This window comes from Aedes albopictus, chromosome 2, assembly GCF_035046485.1.
Source record: "Aedes albopictus strain Foshan chromosome 2, AalbF5, whole genome shotgun sequence".
Classification (NCBI taxonomy): Eukaryota; Metazoa; Arthropoda; class Insecta; order Diptera; family Culicidae; genus Aedes; species Aedes albopictus.
Window position 1 is genome coordinate 504,192,222 of NC_085137.1, and position 17,124 is coordinate 504,209,345.

General features: G+C 40.5%; 4 protein-coding genes across 7 annotated transcripts in view; 2 read left to right on the forward strand and 2 right to left on the reverse strand.

Moving 5' to 3' along the window:
- The window catches only part of LOC109407819 (ribonuclease P protein subunit p25-like protein), a 606,744-nt gene that overhangs the window by 523,414 nt on the left and 66,206 nt on the right, over nucleotides 1-17,124 (reverse strand). The gene's annotated exons all lie outside the window — the stretch shown is intronic.
- LOC134287508 (uncharacterized) lies at nucleotides 1,033-2,124 on the forward strand. Its single transcript, XM_062849394.1, has 4 exons — nucleotides 1,033-1,162; nucleotides 1,229-1,627; nucleotides 1,692-1,939; nucleotides 2,009-2,124. The coding sequence occupies exons 1-4, from the start codon at nucleotides 1,117-1,119 to the stop codon at nucleotides 2,057-2,059; spliced, it is 744 nt and encodes a 247-aa protein (XP_062705378.1). The 5' UTR covers nucleotides 1,033-1,116; the 3' UTR covers nucleotides 2,060-2,124.
- LOC134287509 (uncharacterized) lies at nucleotides 7,226-8,315 on the forward strand. Of its 2 annotated transcripts, none has more exons than XM_062849396.1 (4): nucleotides 7,226-7,357; nucleotides 7,435-7,830; nucleotides 7,895-8,142; nucleotides 8,207-8,315. In XM_062849396.1, the coding sequence occupies exons 1-4, from the start codon at nucleotides 7,312-7,314 to the stop codon at nucleotides 8,255-8,257; spliced, it is 741 nt and encodes a 246-aa protein (XP_062705380.1). In that variant the 5' UTR covers nucleotides 7,226-7,311; the 3' UTR covers nucleotides 8,258-8,315. The 2 variants fall into 2 exon arrangements, with proteins under 2 accessions (XP_062705380.1, XP_062705379.1); XM_062849395.1 differs by having other exon boundaries at nucleotides 7,262-7,357; nucleotides 7,432-7,830.
- On the reverse strand, nucleotides 13,310-14,450 carry LOC109410038 (uncharacterized). Its single transcript, XM_019683582.3, has 4 exons — nucleotides 14,320-14,450; nucleotides 13,824-14,255; nucleotides 13,511-13,755; nucleotides 13,310-13,451 (listed from the first exon to the last, which is right to left on the reverse strand). The coding sequence occupies exons 1-4, from the start codon at nucleotides 14,363-14,365 to the stop codon at nucleotides 13,380-13,382; spliced, it is 795 nt and encodes a 264-aa protein (XP_019539127.3). The 5' UTR covers nucleotides 14,366-14,450; the 3' UTR covers nucleotides 13,310-13,379.

The following is a 17,124-nucleotide window of genomic DNA, read 5'->3' on the forward strand; positions in this document are numbered from 1 at the left end:
TTTCGTAAGGAATTCCTTTAGGAGTTCCTGCTAGGATTGCGCCAGCGATACCAATATGCACTCTTTTAAAGATTCCTTCAAGGAATCTTCCGGGAATCTTTCAGGTATTCGTGTCGGGGTCCCTCCAAAGATTCTTTTCGTGTTTTGTTTTGACATTTCTCCTGGGATTTCTTCAATTATTCTTTAAGGAGTCCTGCCCAGCTTCCAGCTGGGATTCCTTACGTGATTTCTTTAAGGATCCTATCTGAGATTCTGTATGGGATTTCTTTTGTGATTTCCGAGTATTTATTACAGGTAATGAGAGTGGAAGAGTAAGAGAAAATAGATAAACAGAGAAAAATAGTCTTTTTGATGAACTTAGAAACCTTTAGTAAACCATGATGTCATCTGACAGTCATTTCCTTGTACTTCTTGAGTAGTTATCCTCTCTTTCACTAATTACAGATGCATTGTGACTATACGGATCACAACGATAGTACAAAAGTTTGCTAAAATAGAGCTTGGAAAAAATATCAGATGCCGAGATGAAAATATATTTTTTCGAATTTACACCATAGATTTCCATTTTTTTTGTGAAATCATGTATACTTTATTGAAACTTTGCTGTTGTTATTTATTTTATGGAAATTACATTTGTAAGACACTTAACTGTTTCATAGGTTTTTAAGAAAAAAAGCCCAATTATGATTCAACTTCTTCCTAAACTGATCGGTTTGTCTCTCATTGAGCACAATTCTAGAAAACATTAGGAATACCAAAATCATTTTTTAGCATTTTTACCCACAACCAAATAAAGTAATACGGATCTGTACTTTTCTGTGAGTAATCATTCAACAGAATTGACATGCTGACCTGTGTCTGTCATGAGCGAGCACGAACCAATTGAACTGCTTCCGTACGGTTTATAATCTTCAATCCACTTTATCAAGAGCAAACAGAAAAGGAACCAACGTAAATAACAAAAACGACCGATCCGCCACTCGCAACGGTACCGTTTGAGTCAAATGTGTAAAAACTGAGGCTGACAACTGTTGCGCTCTCCGACTATCAGTAAATGGGCTTGAAAACAGAACTGTCTTCGAACGTGTGGAGACCGATTGCTTCACTTCAGAAAACATGTCCGCGAGGTTGATACTGGTTACGCTGGCAGTGGCCATTTACGGTAGGTTACATTAGAAATTTTGAAAATTTGAATGCCGTTGACATCTGATTCGCTTTTCTTATTCAGCTGCATCTGCAGTGGATGGATCACCCACCTCCTCATCTTCCGAAGAGACCATGGAGGTGATCGAGTCCCTCGAAAGGCAATGTCTGCAGCGAACGGGATCGTCGGAAACGTTCGAAAAGTTGGTGGCCGGGTTCACGTTCGCACCGATGTGCTTCGCTGGTCATTTGGATTTGGACGGGCTCATCAGTGGTTTCGATGCACTGGACGACTCAAATCGGGTTCAATATTTCGATACCTATTGTCCCCAGCTGAACCAGTCCTTGCAGTGTGTTAATCCGTTGTTCGATTTACTCCGGAAGTGCTGGGATGGAGAGGAGTTGGCGATTTGGGACATCATGTTCAACATGGTCCCGGAAGCGTTGAACCTGATCTGCAAGGATCATGGCGAAATTTTCTTCAGTAATTTCGAGCGGTTGTGCCCGACGTGACTCAAAATAGTAATATATGGTCTTTGGAATTTTAGGACTTGATCGTCCAGAATACAGCATGTGCGTGACAAGGTTTGAAGACTACGCTGTGGAATGTGCCGGTAAGATCTCCAACTCCACCGAGACGATGCATTTGTCCAAACTAAACGAAGAGCAATGTTACGAGTTGAGAGAATTCCGCAGTTGCGTTGCGCAGAAACTCGACATCTGTAAAGCATCCGGTATTATCGAATTGGCAGATGTTTTCTACAAACCGTTGATGAAAGCCAGCTCATGTGCAAAGGTAAGCGAACATGCATAATTGTATGAAGCTTGTTAATTAAGGTTTTTTTTTCTCACATTCGAATTGCAGTATATCGATTTAGAGCCGAACAATCCAGTTGATACAAATGAAATTTCATGAAAGGTCAAAAGATTTTAAATCAGATGGGTAAGCGAAATAAAATTATATTACATGAAAAACACAAATAGTGTGCGGACACCGGTATTGGCCAGTCTAAGGAAAATAATATTTAAAACGAAAAATAATAATACTAATAACTACATAACACAGTATGGTCTCAATAGAGAAGGCTGGCCAAAATCGATGCATCTACCACAGTTTACATTTTCATTGGATGACTCAACTAAACATTAAGATAATTAAAGTAAGTATAGTTACAGATAAACAATTAAATTAGTAAAATTGGCATTGGCCATTGTAGTTGAATTATTATTACTTTTTTTCAGCCCTAGGCTGGTTCATCTCTTATTGTAGTTGAAGACTCCACTACTAGATGCACATGCGTCGTTTAGTTTGGAGTTTGCACGTTTCGCGCTTGTGCTTCAGAAAGTCGTATCACTGAAAAAAAAAATCTATTTACCGCTTCTTTAACAGTCATTCTATAGTCATGTTACAGTTCATCGTATTCTTTGCGAACGATGAACTTTCATTAACGTTCAACATTTAACGTTCAACACTAGCATCTGCTATAGGCAGATGTTTTGAGATTCTTCCAGATGGATTCAGGGATGCCTTCTAGAGATACATCAGACATTCACTCAGAAGACCCTGCAGGGATTCTCATAGGAGGTCCTTCAGAGATTAGTCTGAGAGTTCCTTCAGGGATTTCTTTTGAAGTTTCTTCATGAATTCCTACAGGAGTTCCTTTAGGAACTTGTCCAGGAGTTTCCTCAGGGATTCCTCCAGGAGATCCTTCAGAAATTCCTCTAGAATTCTAACAAGCGATTTCTCCTGACGCTCTGTAGGGATTCCTAAAGGCATCTAGCATCCCTCCTGGAAATTTCCTAAAGAATCTCTTCGAGAAAATTTATCAGAAATTCTTTTAAAAGTTCTTCTAAGGATTTCTCCAAAAGTTCCTTTGGTTATCTCTCCAGGAGTTCGTTCAGGGATCTTCCTAATAGCTCCAGGAGGATCCAGGGATGCCTTCAGGCGTTTATTAGAAATTCCTTCACAAGTTCCCCAATCTATTTCAACAGGAGTTCGCTCAGGTATCTTTCCAGAAGTCTCTTTAGAGATTATTTGAGGAGGATTCGTAAATTCCTCATGGAGATCCACAAAAAAATCCGAAAAAGTTTTTCAGGAATTTTTGCAAGAGATCCTTAGAAATTAGTCTAGGAGTTCCTGCAGGGATTCCTTCTGAAGTTTCTTTAGAAGTTCTCACGGGAGTTTTTACAGAAATAAGTCCAGAAGTTTCAGCGATTCTTGCAGATGTTCAGAGATTCCTCCTGAATTTTTTCAGGGATTCCCACAGAAGCTTCTTAAGATATAAGAGAAGATCCTATATAAGAGTTCCTTCTAAGATTCCTTAAGGATATCCTTAGGGGATTCCTCGAGAAGTTCCTTTAGGCCGGCTTCGTTATGCCTGTGGCGCATGAGCCTAAAATAAATGATTAAGTGTAAATAAAGTTCCTTTAGGTATTCTTTCAGAAGTTCTTCTAGGGATTTATCCTGGGGTTCTTCACATTGAAGATTGAGATTGGGATTTTTCCAAAAGGACGCATTTTTCCAAGAGAATGCCTCCAGGAGTTACATCAGAGATTTCTCCAGAAGCTCATTCAGGAATTTCCATAGGATTATAATCAGGTATATATCTCCAGGGATATATACCTTGAGGGATCTTTCATGGTGTTCCTACAAGTACTCCTCCAGGATTTCCTTCTGGAATTCCTCCAGGAATTCTTTAGGAGATACCACCTGCAAATTCTTCTCCCTACCTGGAAAGATTCCCTTCCGGAGATTCCGCTGAAATTTTTTCGAGGATTCCCCCGGAAATCCTTCGGAGATTCCCGGAGGAATTTCTCTAATTTCTTCGGGGTTTCCTCCTGGACTTCCTTCAGGAGATTCCCTGGATTTCCTTCTAAGATTCCTCCTGGAATTCTTTCGGGAATTCCTCATAGAATTTGTTCGGAGATTCTTCCCAGAATTCCTTCGGGAATATCTCTTCCTAATTTTCTTTCAGGGTTTTCTCCTAGACTTCCTTCGGATATTCCTCCTACAAGCCCATGCACAAGGCCCCCATTACCGATATTCCATACACTAGGCGCCTCTCCGCCCCATGCAGAAATTAGGAAAACCCCTCCCTTGGCGCCATTTCTGTGCACGGGCCTGTCCTCCTGGAATTACTTCGATGATTCTTTATGGAATTCCTACGGGGATTCCTCCTGGACGTCATTTAGGGATTCCTCCCGGATTCCCGGGGATTCCTCCAGAAATTCTTTCGGGGATTCCTTCTGTAATTCTGTGATTCCTCGTTGAATTCTTTCAGGGATTTCTTTTGAAATTTCTTCGAGGATTTCCCCTAGGGTGTGGGCACCGGTTTTGGCCAGTCTAAGGGAAATCATTTTTATAAAAATAACCAATAATCCAATGAAAACTACCAACGTGTTAAATGAAAGGTTTCGATCTATACTTTATTAGAAAAATACAAAAATCAAGATAATACTTGATTTTTGTATTAAAAGTGGCACTGGCCAAAATAGAAGCCTTGCCGCAGTTTTGGCCATATTCTCAGTTTTGATTTCTATTTTGGCCAATCACGTGTATTTCTTATGGGAGTGGCCAAATTAGAAGCACCCTGGCCAAAATAGATATATGGGAGCTGATTTTTTAAGGAAAATTGTGTTTTTCTTTCAGTTTTTAATCAAAATGTATGGTTTTAACAGCTGCAATCATATTATTATACTAGAATCTACTAGTAAAAACAAAAATTATGCCAATTTAGATCGTTACAGGCAGAATATCGCACTATGGCCAAAACTCCGGGCTGGCCAAAACTTAAGCTTCTACCCTCCTTCGGGGATTTGTCCTGGAATTGCTTTGGGGATTCCTCCTGGAATTCTATCGAGGATTCCTCCTGAAATTTCTTCGGTTATTCCTCCTGAATTTCATTCTGAGTATCCTCTTGGAATTCCTTTGGTGATTCCTCTTTGAATTTCTTCGGAGATTCCTCCTGGAACTCCTTTGGGGATCTCTCATGGAATTCCTCCAGAGGCACCTCCAAGAATTCCTTCGGAAATTTCTTCTTGAACTCTTTCGGGGATTCCTCTAGTCTAGGAATTCCTTCGGTGATTCATCTGGATATTCCTTTGTGATACGTGCTGGAATTCTTTCGGGATTCCTTCTTGGAATTCCTTCTTTTGTGAGCTTCCTGGCCGTGCGGTTAGCTGCGTCAGTCGTTTAGGCGTATTGTGAGTGCCACGCTGTGAGGGTTCGATTTCCGCTCCAGCTGGAGGAAACTTTTCGTCAAACGAGGTTTCCTTCGAGGTTTCCTCTTGGAATTTCTTCGGTGATTCTTCCTAGAATTCCTTCGAGAATTTGTCCTGTGATTCTCTTGGAATTCCTTCGGAAATTCCTCGTAGAGTTCATTCGAGGATTCCTTCTAGAATTCCTTTTGGGGTTTCTCCTGGGGTGTTCTTCCTTCGAGGATTTCTCCTAAAAGTTCATAGGGGATTTCATCTGATATTTGGTCGGGTATTCCTCTAGAACTCCTTCGGGATTCCCTCTTGGAATTCCTTCGGTGATTCCTCTTCGAATTTCTTCGGAGGCTCCTCCTGGAATTCCATCGGGAATCTTTCACGAAAGTCTTCCGGGAATTCTTTTAAGAATTTCTTCGGCGATCCTTTCTAGATGTCCTTCTGGAAATTTCCACTAAAAGTCCTTCTAGGAGTCCTAGTGGATTTTTTTCGGCAATCCTTCTAGAATTCTCTCAATAATTTTTTTCTGAAGAGATTCCTCCTGGATATTTTTCGTTGATTCCTTCTAGAAATCCTTAGGGATCCCTTCCCGAATTCGTTAAGAAGTTCCCGCTGGAATTCCTTCGGGTATCTCTTCTGGAATTTCTTCAGGGAATTCTGCTGTAATTCCCATGGGATTCCTGCTTAATTTCATATGGAAAATCATCCTGGAATTAATTCGAGTAATTCTTCCTCGATAATCCTTTTGAAATTCCTCGAAAATTTTAACAAGAGATTTCTTCAGAATTTTCTGCAGAGAAATCTCTAAGAGAGATTCTTGAACCACCAGAGATTCCTGCAGAAGTTTCTTCAGGGTTTCATACAGCAGCTCCTGCAGAGATTAGTCCAGAAGTTCTTCATGGGTTCCTCCAGGAGTTTCGTGAGGGCTCCTCCTAGAATTTCGTCTGAGATTCCTCCCTGAAATCATTCGGTGTAAGTGTAAATAGTGCAACCTTATTATCAAATTTGAGAGCTTCTGAAGGTTCTAAGAAAACAACAACTGTAGCAAAATCGATATTTACCCTTCATTTACATTGAGTAATGCAACATGCACTACACTATGAATTCGGGTAATGCCACAATAGTTCTAGTCACTGGTCGCATTGACGAACCTGAACAGAAATTAAAAAGATGATCATGTAAAAGCTCAGACTACAAATTCCAGAGCATAATGACAACTTTCTTTACTTTGCCAATGTTGACATTATGGTCAAATTTTGGTCACGCCGATTCACGCCGTCATCGCCGGCCAAAAATGGCCTTCACGCCGCCGCCGAGCAAAATATAGTCGGCGCACAGGTCTATTCACTATCACTTTGAAGCTTTTCTTCTTCTTTTTTATGGGCTCGACGTTCTCACTGGAACTTGGCCTGCCTCTCTTCAACATAGTGTTCTTTGAGCAATTTCACAGTTATTAATTGAAAGGCTTCCTTTGCCTTCCATTGCATGATTTTGTAAATTGTGGGCCAAGCACAATGATACTTCATGCCCAGAGAGTCGAGAAATTATCCCGACTGGAACGGGAATCGAACCCGCAATCTCTGGACTGGCGATCCATAGCCTTCACCACTAGGCTAACTGGAGACCCAACTTTAGTAGAACTTTCTTACTTGAAACACTTCCAAATTCTGATTCATTTTCACACTATGCTGTACTTTTCTGTGAGTAATCATTGGCCGCCATGAGCGAGCACGAACCAATTGAACTGCTTCCATACGGTTTATAATCTTCAATCCACTTTATCAAGAGCAAGCAAAAAGAGTACGAAGCAAATCACAAATTCACCACTCGCAACTGTGTCTTTTGCGTCAATTGTGCGTAAACTGTAACTGTACAAGTGTTGCGCTATTCGACTATCAGTAAATGGGCTTGAGCTGTCTTCGAATGTATAGAGAGACCGGTTGATTCAGTTCTAAAAGCATGTCCGCAAGGTTGACACTGGTGACACTGGCAGTGGCCATTTACGGTAGGTTACATTAGGAAATCCGAAACTTTGAATGCCACTGACATCTCATTCTCTTCTCATTCCATCTCATTCAGCAGCATCTGCAGTGGATGGATCACCCAACTACACATATTCCGAAGAGACGATGGAGCTGATCGAATCCCTCGAAAAGCAATGTCTGCAGCGAACGGGATCGTCGGAAACGTTCGAAAAGTTGGTGGCCGGATATACGTTTGCACCGATGTGCTTCGCTGGTTATTTGGATTTGGACGGGCTTGACAGTGGTTTTGATGAGCTGGACGACTCAAATCGGGTTCAATATTTCGATACCTATTGTCCCCAGCTGAACCAGTCCTTGCAGTGTGTTAATCCGATGTTCGATTTGCTGCGGAAGTGTTGGGATGGAGAGGAGTTGGCGTTTTGGGATATCATGTTCAACATGGTCCCGGAAGCGTTGAATCTGATCTGCAAGGATCATGGCGAGATCTTATTCAGTAATTTCAAACGATTGTGCCTGTTCTTACTGAAATTTGTAATCTATTGTCTTTGAAATTTCAGGGCTCGGTCGTCCAGATTACGACATGTGCAAGACAAGGTTTGAAGACTACGCTGTGGAATGTACCGACAAGATCTCCAACTACACCGAGACGATGAAACTATCCAAACTCAATGAAGACCAGTGCTACGAGTTGAGAGAATTCCGCAACTGCGCTGCGGAGAAACTCAACATCTGTAAAGGATCCGGTATCATCGAGTTGGCAGATGTTTTCTACAAACCGTTGATGAAAGCCAGCTCATGTGCAAAGGTAAGTGGGAATACCTTTATGAAGTTTGTCAATTTAGGTATTGATTCTTACATTTGAATTGCAGTACATCGATTCGGAGCCAAACAACCCAGTTGGTACAAATGAAATTTCATGAAATGTCAAAAGTATTTAGCAGATGGCTAAGCGAAATAAAATTGTATTACATGAAAAAATTGGGTATGAACACCGGTGGGTATGACCAGTCTGAAGAAAATGATATTTCAAACAAACAACAAAAAAAAAACATAATTCTAACAAATCACACTACAGTCGCTATATTTACGATCAGGCGAATACAAATTCCTACAAACTGCAATATCTAACCAAAAATACTGACAACACTAGAAAAAGTAGGGCCCATATAACCGAGGCGGTAAACGCACGGGTATTCAGCATGACCATGCTGAGGGTGACGGGTTCAATTCCCGGTCGGTCCAGGATCTTTTCGTAAAGGAAATTTCCTTGACTTCCTTGGGCATAAAGTATCTTCGTGCCTGCCACACGATATACGCATACAAAATGGTCATTGGCAGAGGAAGCTCTCAGTTAAAAAACTGTGGAAGTGCTCATAGAACACTAAGCTGAGAAGCAGGCTTTGTCCCAGTGAGGACGTTACGCCAAGAAGAGGAGAGAGAGGACTATAAAAAGTTCAAACTTTCGACATTGTGTTTTCACAATGTAAGTAAACATCTAGTGTTTGATGGCAAATCACCATACTCTCCTCATCTTCAAGATCTCTCGAACTGTCAAGTTTAATTGGCTCCAATCGAATTGGCTCCGACGCGACAGCTCTATCTGCCATATACCTCTAGGAACTCCCTCAGGGATTCTTCTAGGAACGTCCTCAGGTATTCCTTCAGGAACTCTCTCAGGGATTCTTCTAGGAACTCCTTCGGGAATTCCATTGAAAACTCTCTCAGGGATTTCTTCATGAATTCCTTAAGGGGTTCTTCTGGAAATTTCGTCAGAGATTGCTCTAGGAATTTCCTCAAAGATTCTTTTAGGAATTCCTTAGGGAATCCTTTAGGAACTCTTTCAGTGATGTCTCTAGGAACTGCATTAGGAATTCCTCTAGGAACTCGCTCAGGAATTCCTTTAGGAACTCCCTCAGGGATTCATCTAGAAACTTCCTCTGGGATACTTCTAGGATTTCCTACACAGATTCTTCCAGGATTTCCCTCACGCATTTCTCTAGAAACTCCCTCAAAGATTTCTCTAAAAAACTCTCTCAGGAATTCCTAAGGAAATTCTCTCAGGAATTCTTTCTGGGTATTCGCTCAGGGACTCCTCCGGAAATTATTTTCGAGATTCTTCCGGAAATTCTTTCCGGAATTCCCCCAATTACTTCTTCTGCGATTCCTGCAAGAATTACTTCTGGCATTTTTTAAGGTGTTTTTCTTGGGACTACTGCAAAACATATCTAAGAATTTCTTCTGGGATTATTACATGAATTTAGGATTTCTTCTAGTAACCCTCCAAGTCTTCAATTAAGTTTGACTCAGATTCTATATCCTAGATTTTTTGGAATTTCTTCCCAAAAATTCTGTCCCAGGAATTTCTCTACATATTTCTTCAGAAGTTTTCCCGGAATTCTCAAGGAATTTCCCCAGAAATTTCTTAAGAAGTTTCCTCTGTAATTCCTCTAGCAATTTCCTTAGGATTTGCATTAGTAATTTCAAAAGGAATTATTCCGAAATTCCCCAGGAATTCTTTGAGGAAGTTTTTCAAATATTTCTTCAGGAAATTTCCTTCAAGAATTCTCAACAGATTCATCCAGGAATTCCTCCAGGATTTATTTCAAAAATTAATTTAGACGCTGTTCCGAAAATTTTCTCATGAATTCTGTCGGATTTGCCGGGGTCCGTGGCGTAGTGATCACACGTTTACTTCATATGTGGATGGTCATAGGTTTGATCCCAGCCCCGGTACTTGCAATTTTTCGTCAGCTGCTCTTTCCCCTGAAAGCGGCCGACACTTATCCTCTTCCAGTCGGGAAAATTTTCTCTACTCCCTCAGCATAGTGTATCATTGTACTTGCCTCACAATATACAAATTCATGCGCAATGGCAAGCAAAGAACGCCCTTCAATTAATAATTGTGGAAGTGCTTAAAGAACACTTTGTTGAAGTGAGGCAGGCCAAGTTACAGTGGGGACGTAGAGTCATAAAGAAGAAGAAGAAGATTTGGATAAATGGATATCGACTAACGGCAACTCATAATGGACTTTCAATCGAACTGGAAAAGGAACAAGAGCAAAACATCAACACCATCACGCTCATGCTTCTACCATGGACAGAGTAGAAAGTTAAAGCAGCACATAGGCAACCATTTCGATATAGTAGAATTAAAATAGAATACATTTGGGCGCGTAGAAAGTGTAACTGCAGCTGACAATTGAAATCGCTCATGTAGTGCCCAAGTGGACAATAGAGCTGTATATAAGGTTAAGCGATTAAGAATTAAAAAAATCTGTCGGAGATTTCCCAGATTTCTCCAGAAATTTTTCAAGGATTTTCAATAGGAAATGACCCCCCCCTCAGGAATTTCCACAGAAATTCTGCTAGAAATATCCTCAAAAACTCTTTCAGAAATTTCCCAGAAATCCCTTCAGGAATTCCACAAGAATTTCCATTAGGGATTTTCTTATACATTTTCTATGGATCAGGAGTTCCTCTGATAATTTCCCTTGGAATTCTTTCAGAAATTTACCCAGAGCTCCTCCAAAAGCTTCTTCAGCAAATCTGTCGAAAATTTCCTCAGAAGTTGCCCCAGGAATGCCTTCATATATTCTCCGGAGATTCCTTCAGGAATTTCCTCATGATTTCTATTGGGGATTTCAAAAGAATTTTTTTCTGAGATTCCCCAGGAATTCTTTCAGGAAGTTTCTCAGAAATTTCTCCAAGGAATTTCTATAGGAATACTTCCAGAAATTACAAGAGCTCTTCCGAGGTTCCTCCTGGAATTTTCTGATTTCCTAAAAGAACTGTTTTCCCCAAAAATGCTCACAAGAATGCGTAAAGAGATTTCTTCAGAAATTTGATTTATTTTTGAAAATGTGTCTGGAAATTCCCCAGGAATTCCTTAAGAAATGTCTCCTTAAGAAGTTTTTTCACTTCAGTAATCACTGTAGGAATTTCTCCAGGATTTTCATTAGGAATTTCAGAAGGAATTCTTTCAGGAATATTTCCAGGAATTGCTTCACGAGTTTCCGCAAGGATTGCTCTAGGTATTTCCCCAGGATTGCTCTAGGTATTTCCCCAGGAATTCCACCAGACATTTTCCAAGGACTTTCATCATAAAATTTTCAAGGATTTTTTTCAAGAACTCTTTCGGAAATTTCAGGAGGAACCGTAGATGAAATGTCCTGAAGTTCTTGGGTTTTATTTTGAAATATTTGGAGAAATCGCAGAAGCAATAGGGTCCTAAAATTAAAGACGAAATCTCGCTTATATTGAATAATACGATCAAGCATGGTATTCTCATCGGAATTGTACTTTACTCGAACTTGAAAAACAAAGGAATAATGAAAAAAATTGGAAATAAGTAAAATGGTTAATAGTTCTACATTGACATTTGAGCTCAACCTTGTGTGACTGAGCACGACATTTTTCGCACTGGGATTTCAAAAATGTTCCTATCTGACATGCACGGTGAAAAAAATCACTCAAAGTATGTGTTATAAGCTAGGGACGAGACAAAAGGCTAAAAAAATAAAAATTATATATTTTCAACTATGGTTAATAAAAACGTCAAAAAATAAGTAAATATGTACTCTTGAACCATATATTGTGGTTTAAAACAAGAATACCGATAGGACTTTAGGAGCCTATTCAGTGTACAATGCCTAGATCGAAACCCCTGAGGGAATACCACAAAAAAAACTGGAGAAATCTCGAAAGAAATGGAAGATATTCACGGAAAGATGCCCGATAGAATTTCTTGATTTCTTCAGGAATCTAAAATGGTGTGATTTGATGAGATTGCTTTTATTTTTTTTATTTGGGGTTTTGTTCTCTTACACATGGCTATTGCATGCGTTGATTTTGTTCATTTTCGTAATACCGTCAAAGCAACCAATGCTTTCAGCGGGACACCCGGACGCAATTCCGGAACACGACCGGTAGTTTCAAATGTGGTCTGAGTCTATTCTCATGCTAACCGTGAATCAGGTAATCGAAAAACCACGATTTATTGTGTCGTATACATGGTTTTAATTAACTTCTACATATGCCCACTTCCGGCAGAACAGCTGGAACTGGTTCCAAAACACTAGCCGTACGGTCTGAGGCTATGTTATTATTAACCTTCAAAAGGTTATCGAAAAAGCCGCAATTTGATGTGCCATTTGCATGGGTTTGATTCACTGTTACACTACCGTACACACTACCGGTAGTATTTAGTGTGATTTAAGGCTGTTGATCAGGTTACCTAAAAAGCCATTCGATGTGCTGCGAGTATTGATTTGGTTCTCTTTTATATTCGACCGCTTCCGGCGCGACACCCGGAAACGATTCCGGAACATTACCGTTTGTCCCAAATATGGTGTGAAACTATTGATTGCTAACAGTCCATCAGGTCACCTAAAGAGTTGCGATTTGATGCGTCGCATGTATGGGTTTGGTTCACTTTTATATTTGGCCACTTCCGGCGGGACACCCGGAACCGGTTCAGGAACACTACCAGTCCAAATATAGTCTGAGAATATTTTCCTGCTTACCTTTCATCAGGTTATCGAAAAAGCCGCTATTCAATGTTTCGCATATATGAGTTTTGTTCACAGTTATATTTTGCCTTTCAAGCGGGACACCCGGAACCGGTTCAGGAACATTACCGGTTCAGATATGGTTTGAGACTATGTTCCTGCTTACCGATCATCAGGTTATAGAAAAAGCCGCGATTTGATGCGTCGAATGCATATGTTTGGTTCACTTTTATATTTGAACACTTCCGGCGGGACACCCGGAACCGCGTCCGGAACACTAACGGTTCAGATATAGTAAAAATCAATATTTAAAAAAGGACCAAGGCCAAGGACCAATATTTTTGTATACGTAAGGTGTAATTTTCAGTTGTGTGAACATTTGGCAAGCAATCCCGTTTTAAGTCCTGATAAAAATGTGATTTTCATAAGATTATACAGCTGCAAATAAACACACAGTTTTAAATATATGAGTGAAAAGATTTGTATGTCATGAGAGTCAAAAGAAAGTTAATGTTGTAGCCACTCAACAAACATATCAGAAATGACGAATTGGAGATCCATCATCTTCACCAGCATTGTCCTCCTTCTGACCAGGTAGAATAATGAACTAAAATAGAAGAAGACATGAAGCTAAAAAATGCTACAAAATAATGAACAGTCACTCACATTACTGCACGGGCTAGCACTGACCATTGCCCGATAGAGCACATCGAACACATCCATCAGTCGGGGTCCATTGCAAAGGTTCATTTTATTCTCCAAACACTTCCGAAAGTTCACTAGCTCTTCGCACTGTTCCGGACCGTAATTGGAGGAATCCATCGCATAGGTTGCATTCGAAAATGTTGCATTGCATTGGGTGAAATAATCGGTTATACCATTTAGGCACGTGTTGTAGTCCGTATTTTCCACTGGGTTGCCAAAATGAAGAATTTGAATAACGTTGATGGATATGACACCGAACTTATGTAGAACTTACCAAACAGAATGTCTCCATTCTTGTCACATATCAAATCGATTATCTCTGGCAAGGCGTGACTTACAGCTCTCAATACAAAAACGTCATCCTCGTCGCCACATTTGCGCATTTCTCTCAACAGCGGTTCAACGCATTGTAAGGTACTGCGAAGCTTGGGACAGTACTTGGGAAAGAAATAATGTCGAGTGACGGAGTTCAAGCGCTCTGCATCTTCCACAAAATCCTTGAGATCCAAATTCATCAGCACACAGATTGGCAGTGCATAAAAATGGGAAGCTATGGCTTTGTACGTATCATTTGAACCGGTCCTGTTGTAACAGATAGGTTGAAGTTGACCTAAGAAGAACTGAATATCTTCCATCGGTGAGGATTCATCTTGGGATTCATCTGCTCCGCCGATTGGAATATTGAGGATGCTTTTGGCGTGGGTTGCTGTTGAACAATTGAATGAATCGTTTAAATTTTTGGACTTAGGCTTGGTTTTCCAGTCACTTACTGATGATCAAGCCGAAGAATAGCAGTACAATAGATGAAAATCTCATGATGAAGATTGAAACAGTTGACTTATCGCACTGAACTCCCTCCGTCCGCGAATGATGATTATATTTCCTGATAATGTACGTTTATTTGTTTAACCTATCTTGACATTTGTTAGGATTTTGATAACCTCTACTAGATTAATTAAAGGATGCAATTCGCAATACAACAAAGCGTCGGGGAAGTGCTCAGCAATGAGGCAACTGGAATAACCTGATTTACTCAACTCGACAAATGTATGAAACAAATACATTTGACATCATATAAAAACCCAATTAATCCACCTAGCGGTGATGGCGCCCTTCTCTTGCCATCGAAAGCCCATTTTAACAAAACTCAAGTGATATGTTGATGAATATCGCACTTTCATAACAAAAATCTATGTCATGCAGCCAGAAATCACATCGTTTAGCTGGCTTTCGATGGTTGAGCCTTGAACTCTTAAAAAAGCCACCAACTTGAGCCTGATACTTCATTATACAGCCGCCATCTTGAATTTTGGGACGCCATATTTGATTTTAGATCGCCATCTTGGATATTCTGGTCGTTATTTTTGAACTCCGGACATCTTCCCCATGCCATACAAACTCATATTGCATGGTTTTCGAGCCTAAAACTTCATTAAACAGTTGCCATCTTGAATTGGAGCCGCCATCTTGGATTTGAGACCGCCATTTTAGTTATCTTGTGGACTCCGAGCATCTTCCCCATACCAAATATACTCATATTTCATGGTTAAATAGCCGGCATCTTGGATTGTAGACCGCCATATTGGATAATCTGGTCGCCATTTTTGGACTCCGGACATCTTCTCCATACCAAATTAGGATAAGCATTAGCATTAAGCGAGTCGCACAAATTCGTAGGTGGTATAGTCCTAGACCGCTGTTATGAGGATTGCCTCCTTCTCGTCCGAACCATAGCACAAAGATTTGGGAGTAATCTCTGACTCTCAGACTAGACCGACGCTATCCTCCAATGGTCGAGAACTGTCCTGGCCACGTCCTTGCGACTGCTGAGGAAACGGAAAGGATGGTTAGTTGGACACTTAAGAAAGATGTAGACAGCTCTACGATCTCTCAGGCCTAGGTGTCACAGGAACGTCTCCATACCAAATATACCCATATTGCTTGATTTTAGAGCCTAAAACTCTATTGACCCGTAAACACCCGGGACGATCTGCTTTTGGTGGAAATGCAATATCTTCTTTGTTTTTAAACATTTTACCCGAGTCTTTTTTATTCTTAGTTAAGGGGAATAGTTGTGCTAAGAAATGCATGGTACCTCCCCTTTTTGCTAGGAGCCGAAAATACTTTTTTTTGCATTTGTTGTAAATTCTACATGTCTTTGCGCAAATTTCATCGTTTTGCTTATCATCAATGGTTTTGACTAATCCTTGATCCTATTTATCATAGTCTGTTGAAGTTTTCATCCCAGAGCTGTTATAAGGCCTCCAAAGTACTCCAAAGTTTGTGTCACAAGTCCAACATTCTAAACCACATTTTAAACACGATGAATGATCACAGAACATTATCAACGGTACTCAACAAAGCCTCAAAGCACCCCTAGAAAATTCATGGTGTATGGATTGGGTGATATAGGTCATCCAAACTACTCTGGAATTCATTTTCTTAAGATCTACAATATCTACCATCATTCGTGTTCACTCTTTAGTCACGTTGATGTCCATTAGACCTCGCAATGCTGCGAGCAACTTGATATTGTGGTAGTTGGTCATTCCGTGAAATACAAATGGCCTCCAGTACACTTTGAAGTTTGGGTTACGAGATCTACATACTGTATCATGCTCTAATTGTAAAAAAATATTCGTGAAATGTACTCTATGCTGCTGATGGAGCCTCAGTACACAGCTATAATGCTTTTGGAACATTCATGGGTTATTCCAGGCTTTCCAAACTATTCTGGAATCTGGACCTTCAAAATCTACAGGCTCTACTCTTGTTTCTCTTCACTCTATCGGCATAATTCTTTCACGATTGTGTCTCTTGCTAGTTGGGTGTCTACTGGCATATAAACGGACCCCAATATATTTTGAAGTATGGGTCGCAATATCTGCAAAGCTTTGGATATTTTTATTGTAGCGAATGCTTGCGGAATACAATGTACGCTACTCTTAGAGCCTCAGAGTACAATTCTGATAACTTACCAACATCCACTTGTGATCTAGGTCATCCTCCCCGAGCACTTTCTCCAGGAATAACTGCTAATTCACCTAGGAACTCATCTAGGGATTCTTTCAGAAATTCCTTCACGGTGTCCTCCATAAACTCATCCCGGAATACCTCCAGCAATTCCTACAGGGGATCTCCCAGGAATTCATCACATGGATTCCTCCAAAAATTCCTCAAGGGATCCCTTCTGGAATTCCTCCAGGAATTGTCCAAAGGATTTCACCTCAAATACTTCCAGAGATGCCCCCAGGATTTAACCAAGATTTCATCCAGGTATTCCTCCTGGAATTTATCCAGTTATTCCTCCTGGAATTTATCCAGGTATTCTTCCTGGAATTTATCCAGGGATTTCTCCATGAAATCCTGCAGGGATTTATCCCGGAATTCCGCTAAGAAATTCTACAGGGATTCCACCAGGAATTCCTCCTAGGATTCCTCCAGCAATTCATCAGGAGATTTCTCCGGGAATTCCTGTAAGGGTTACTCCCTGAATTCATTTAAAGTTTCCTCCAGGAATTCCACCAAGGATTTCTACTGGAAATCCTCCAAGAATTCCTCTAGTGATTCCCCTA

Coding starts and splice junctions, on each gene's coding strand:
- LOC134287508 (XM_062849394.1), top strand. CDS start 1,117: ATGTCCGCGAGGTTGATACTGGTTACGCTGGCAGTGGCCATTTACG. Junction 1,163..1,228: donor GCTGGCAGTGGCCATTTACG/GTAGGTTACATT, acceptor TTTCTTATTCAG/CTGCATCTGCAGTGGATGGA. Junction 1,940..2,008: donor AAGCCAGCTCATGTGCAAAG/GTAAGCGAACAT, acceptor TTCGAATTGCAG/TATATCGATTTAGAGCCGAA.
- LOC134287509 (XM_062849395.1), top strand. CDS start 7,312: ATGTCCGCAAGGTTGACACTGGTGACACTGGCAGTGGCCATTTACG. Junction 7,831..7,894: donor TCATGGCGAGATCTTATTCA/GTAATTTCAAAC, acceptor TTGAAATTTCAG/GGCTCGGTCGTCCAGATTAC. Junction 8,143..8,206: donor AAGCCAGCTCATGTGCAAAG/GTAAGTGGGAAT, acceptor TTTGAATTGCAG/TACATCGATTCGGAGCCAAA.
- LOC109410038 (XM_019683582.3), bottom strand. CDS start 14,365: ATGAGATTTTCATCTATTGTACTGCTATTCTTCGGCTTGATCATCA. Junction 14,256..14,319: donor ATTCTTCGGCTTGATCATCA/GTAAGTGACTGG, acceptor ATTGTTCAACAG/CAACCCACGCCAAAAGCATC. Junction 13,756..13,823: donor GAATGGAGACATTCTGTTTG/GTAAGTTCTACA, acceptor TTGGCAACCCAG/TGGAAAATACGGACTACAAC.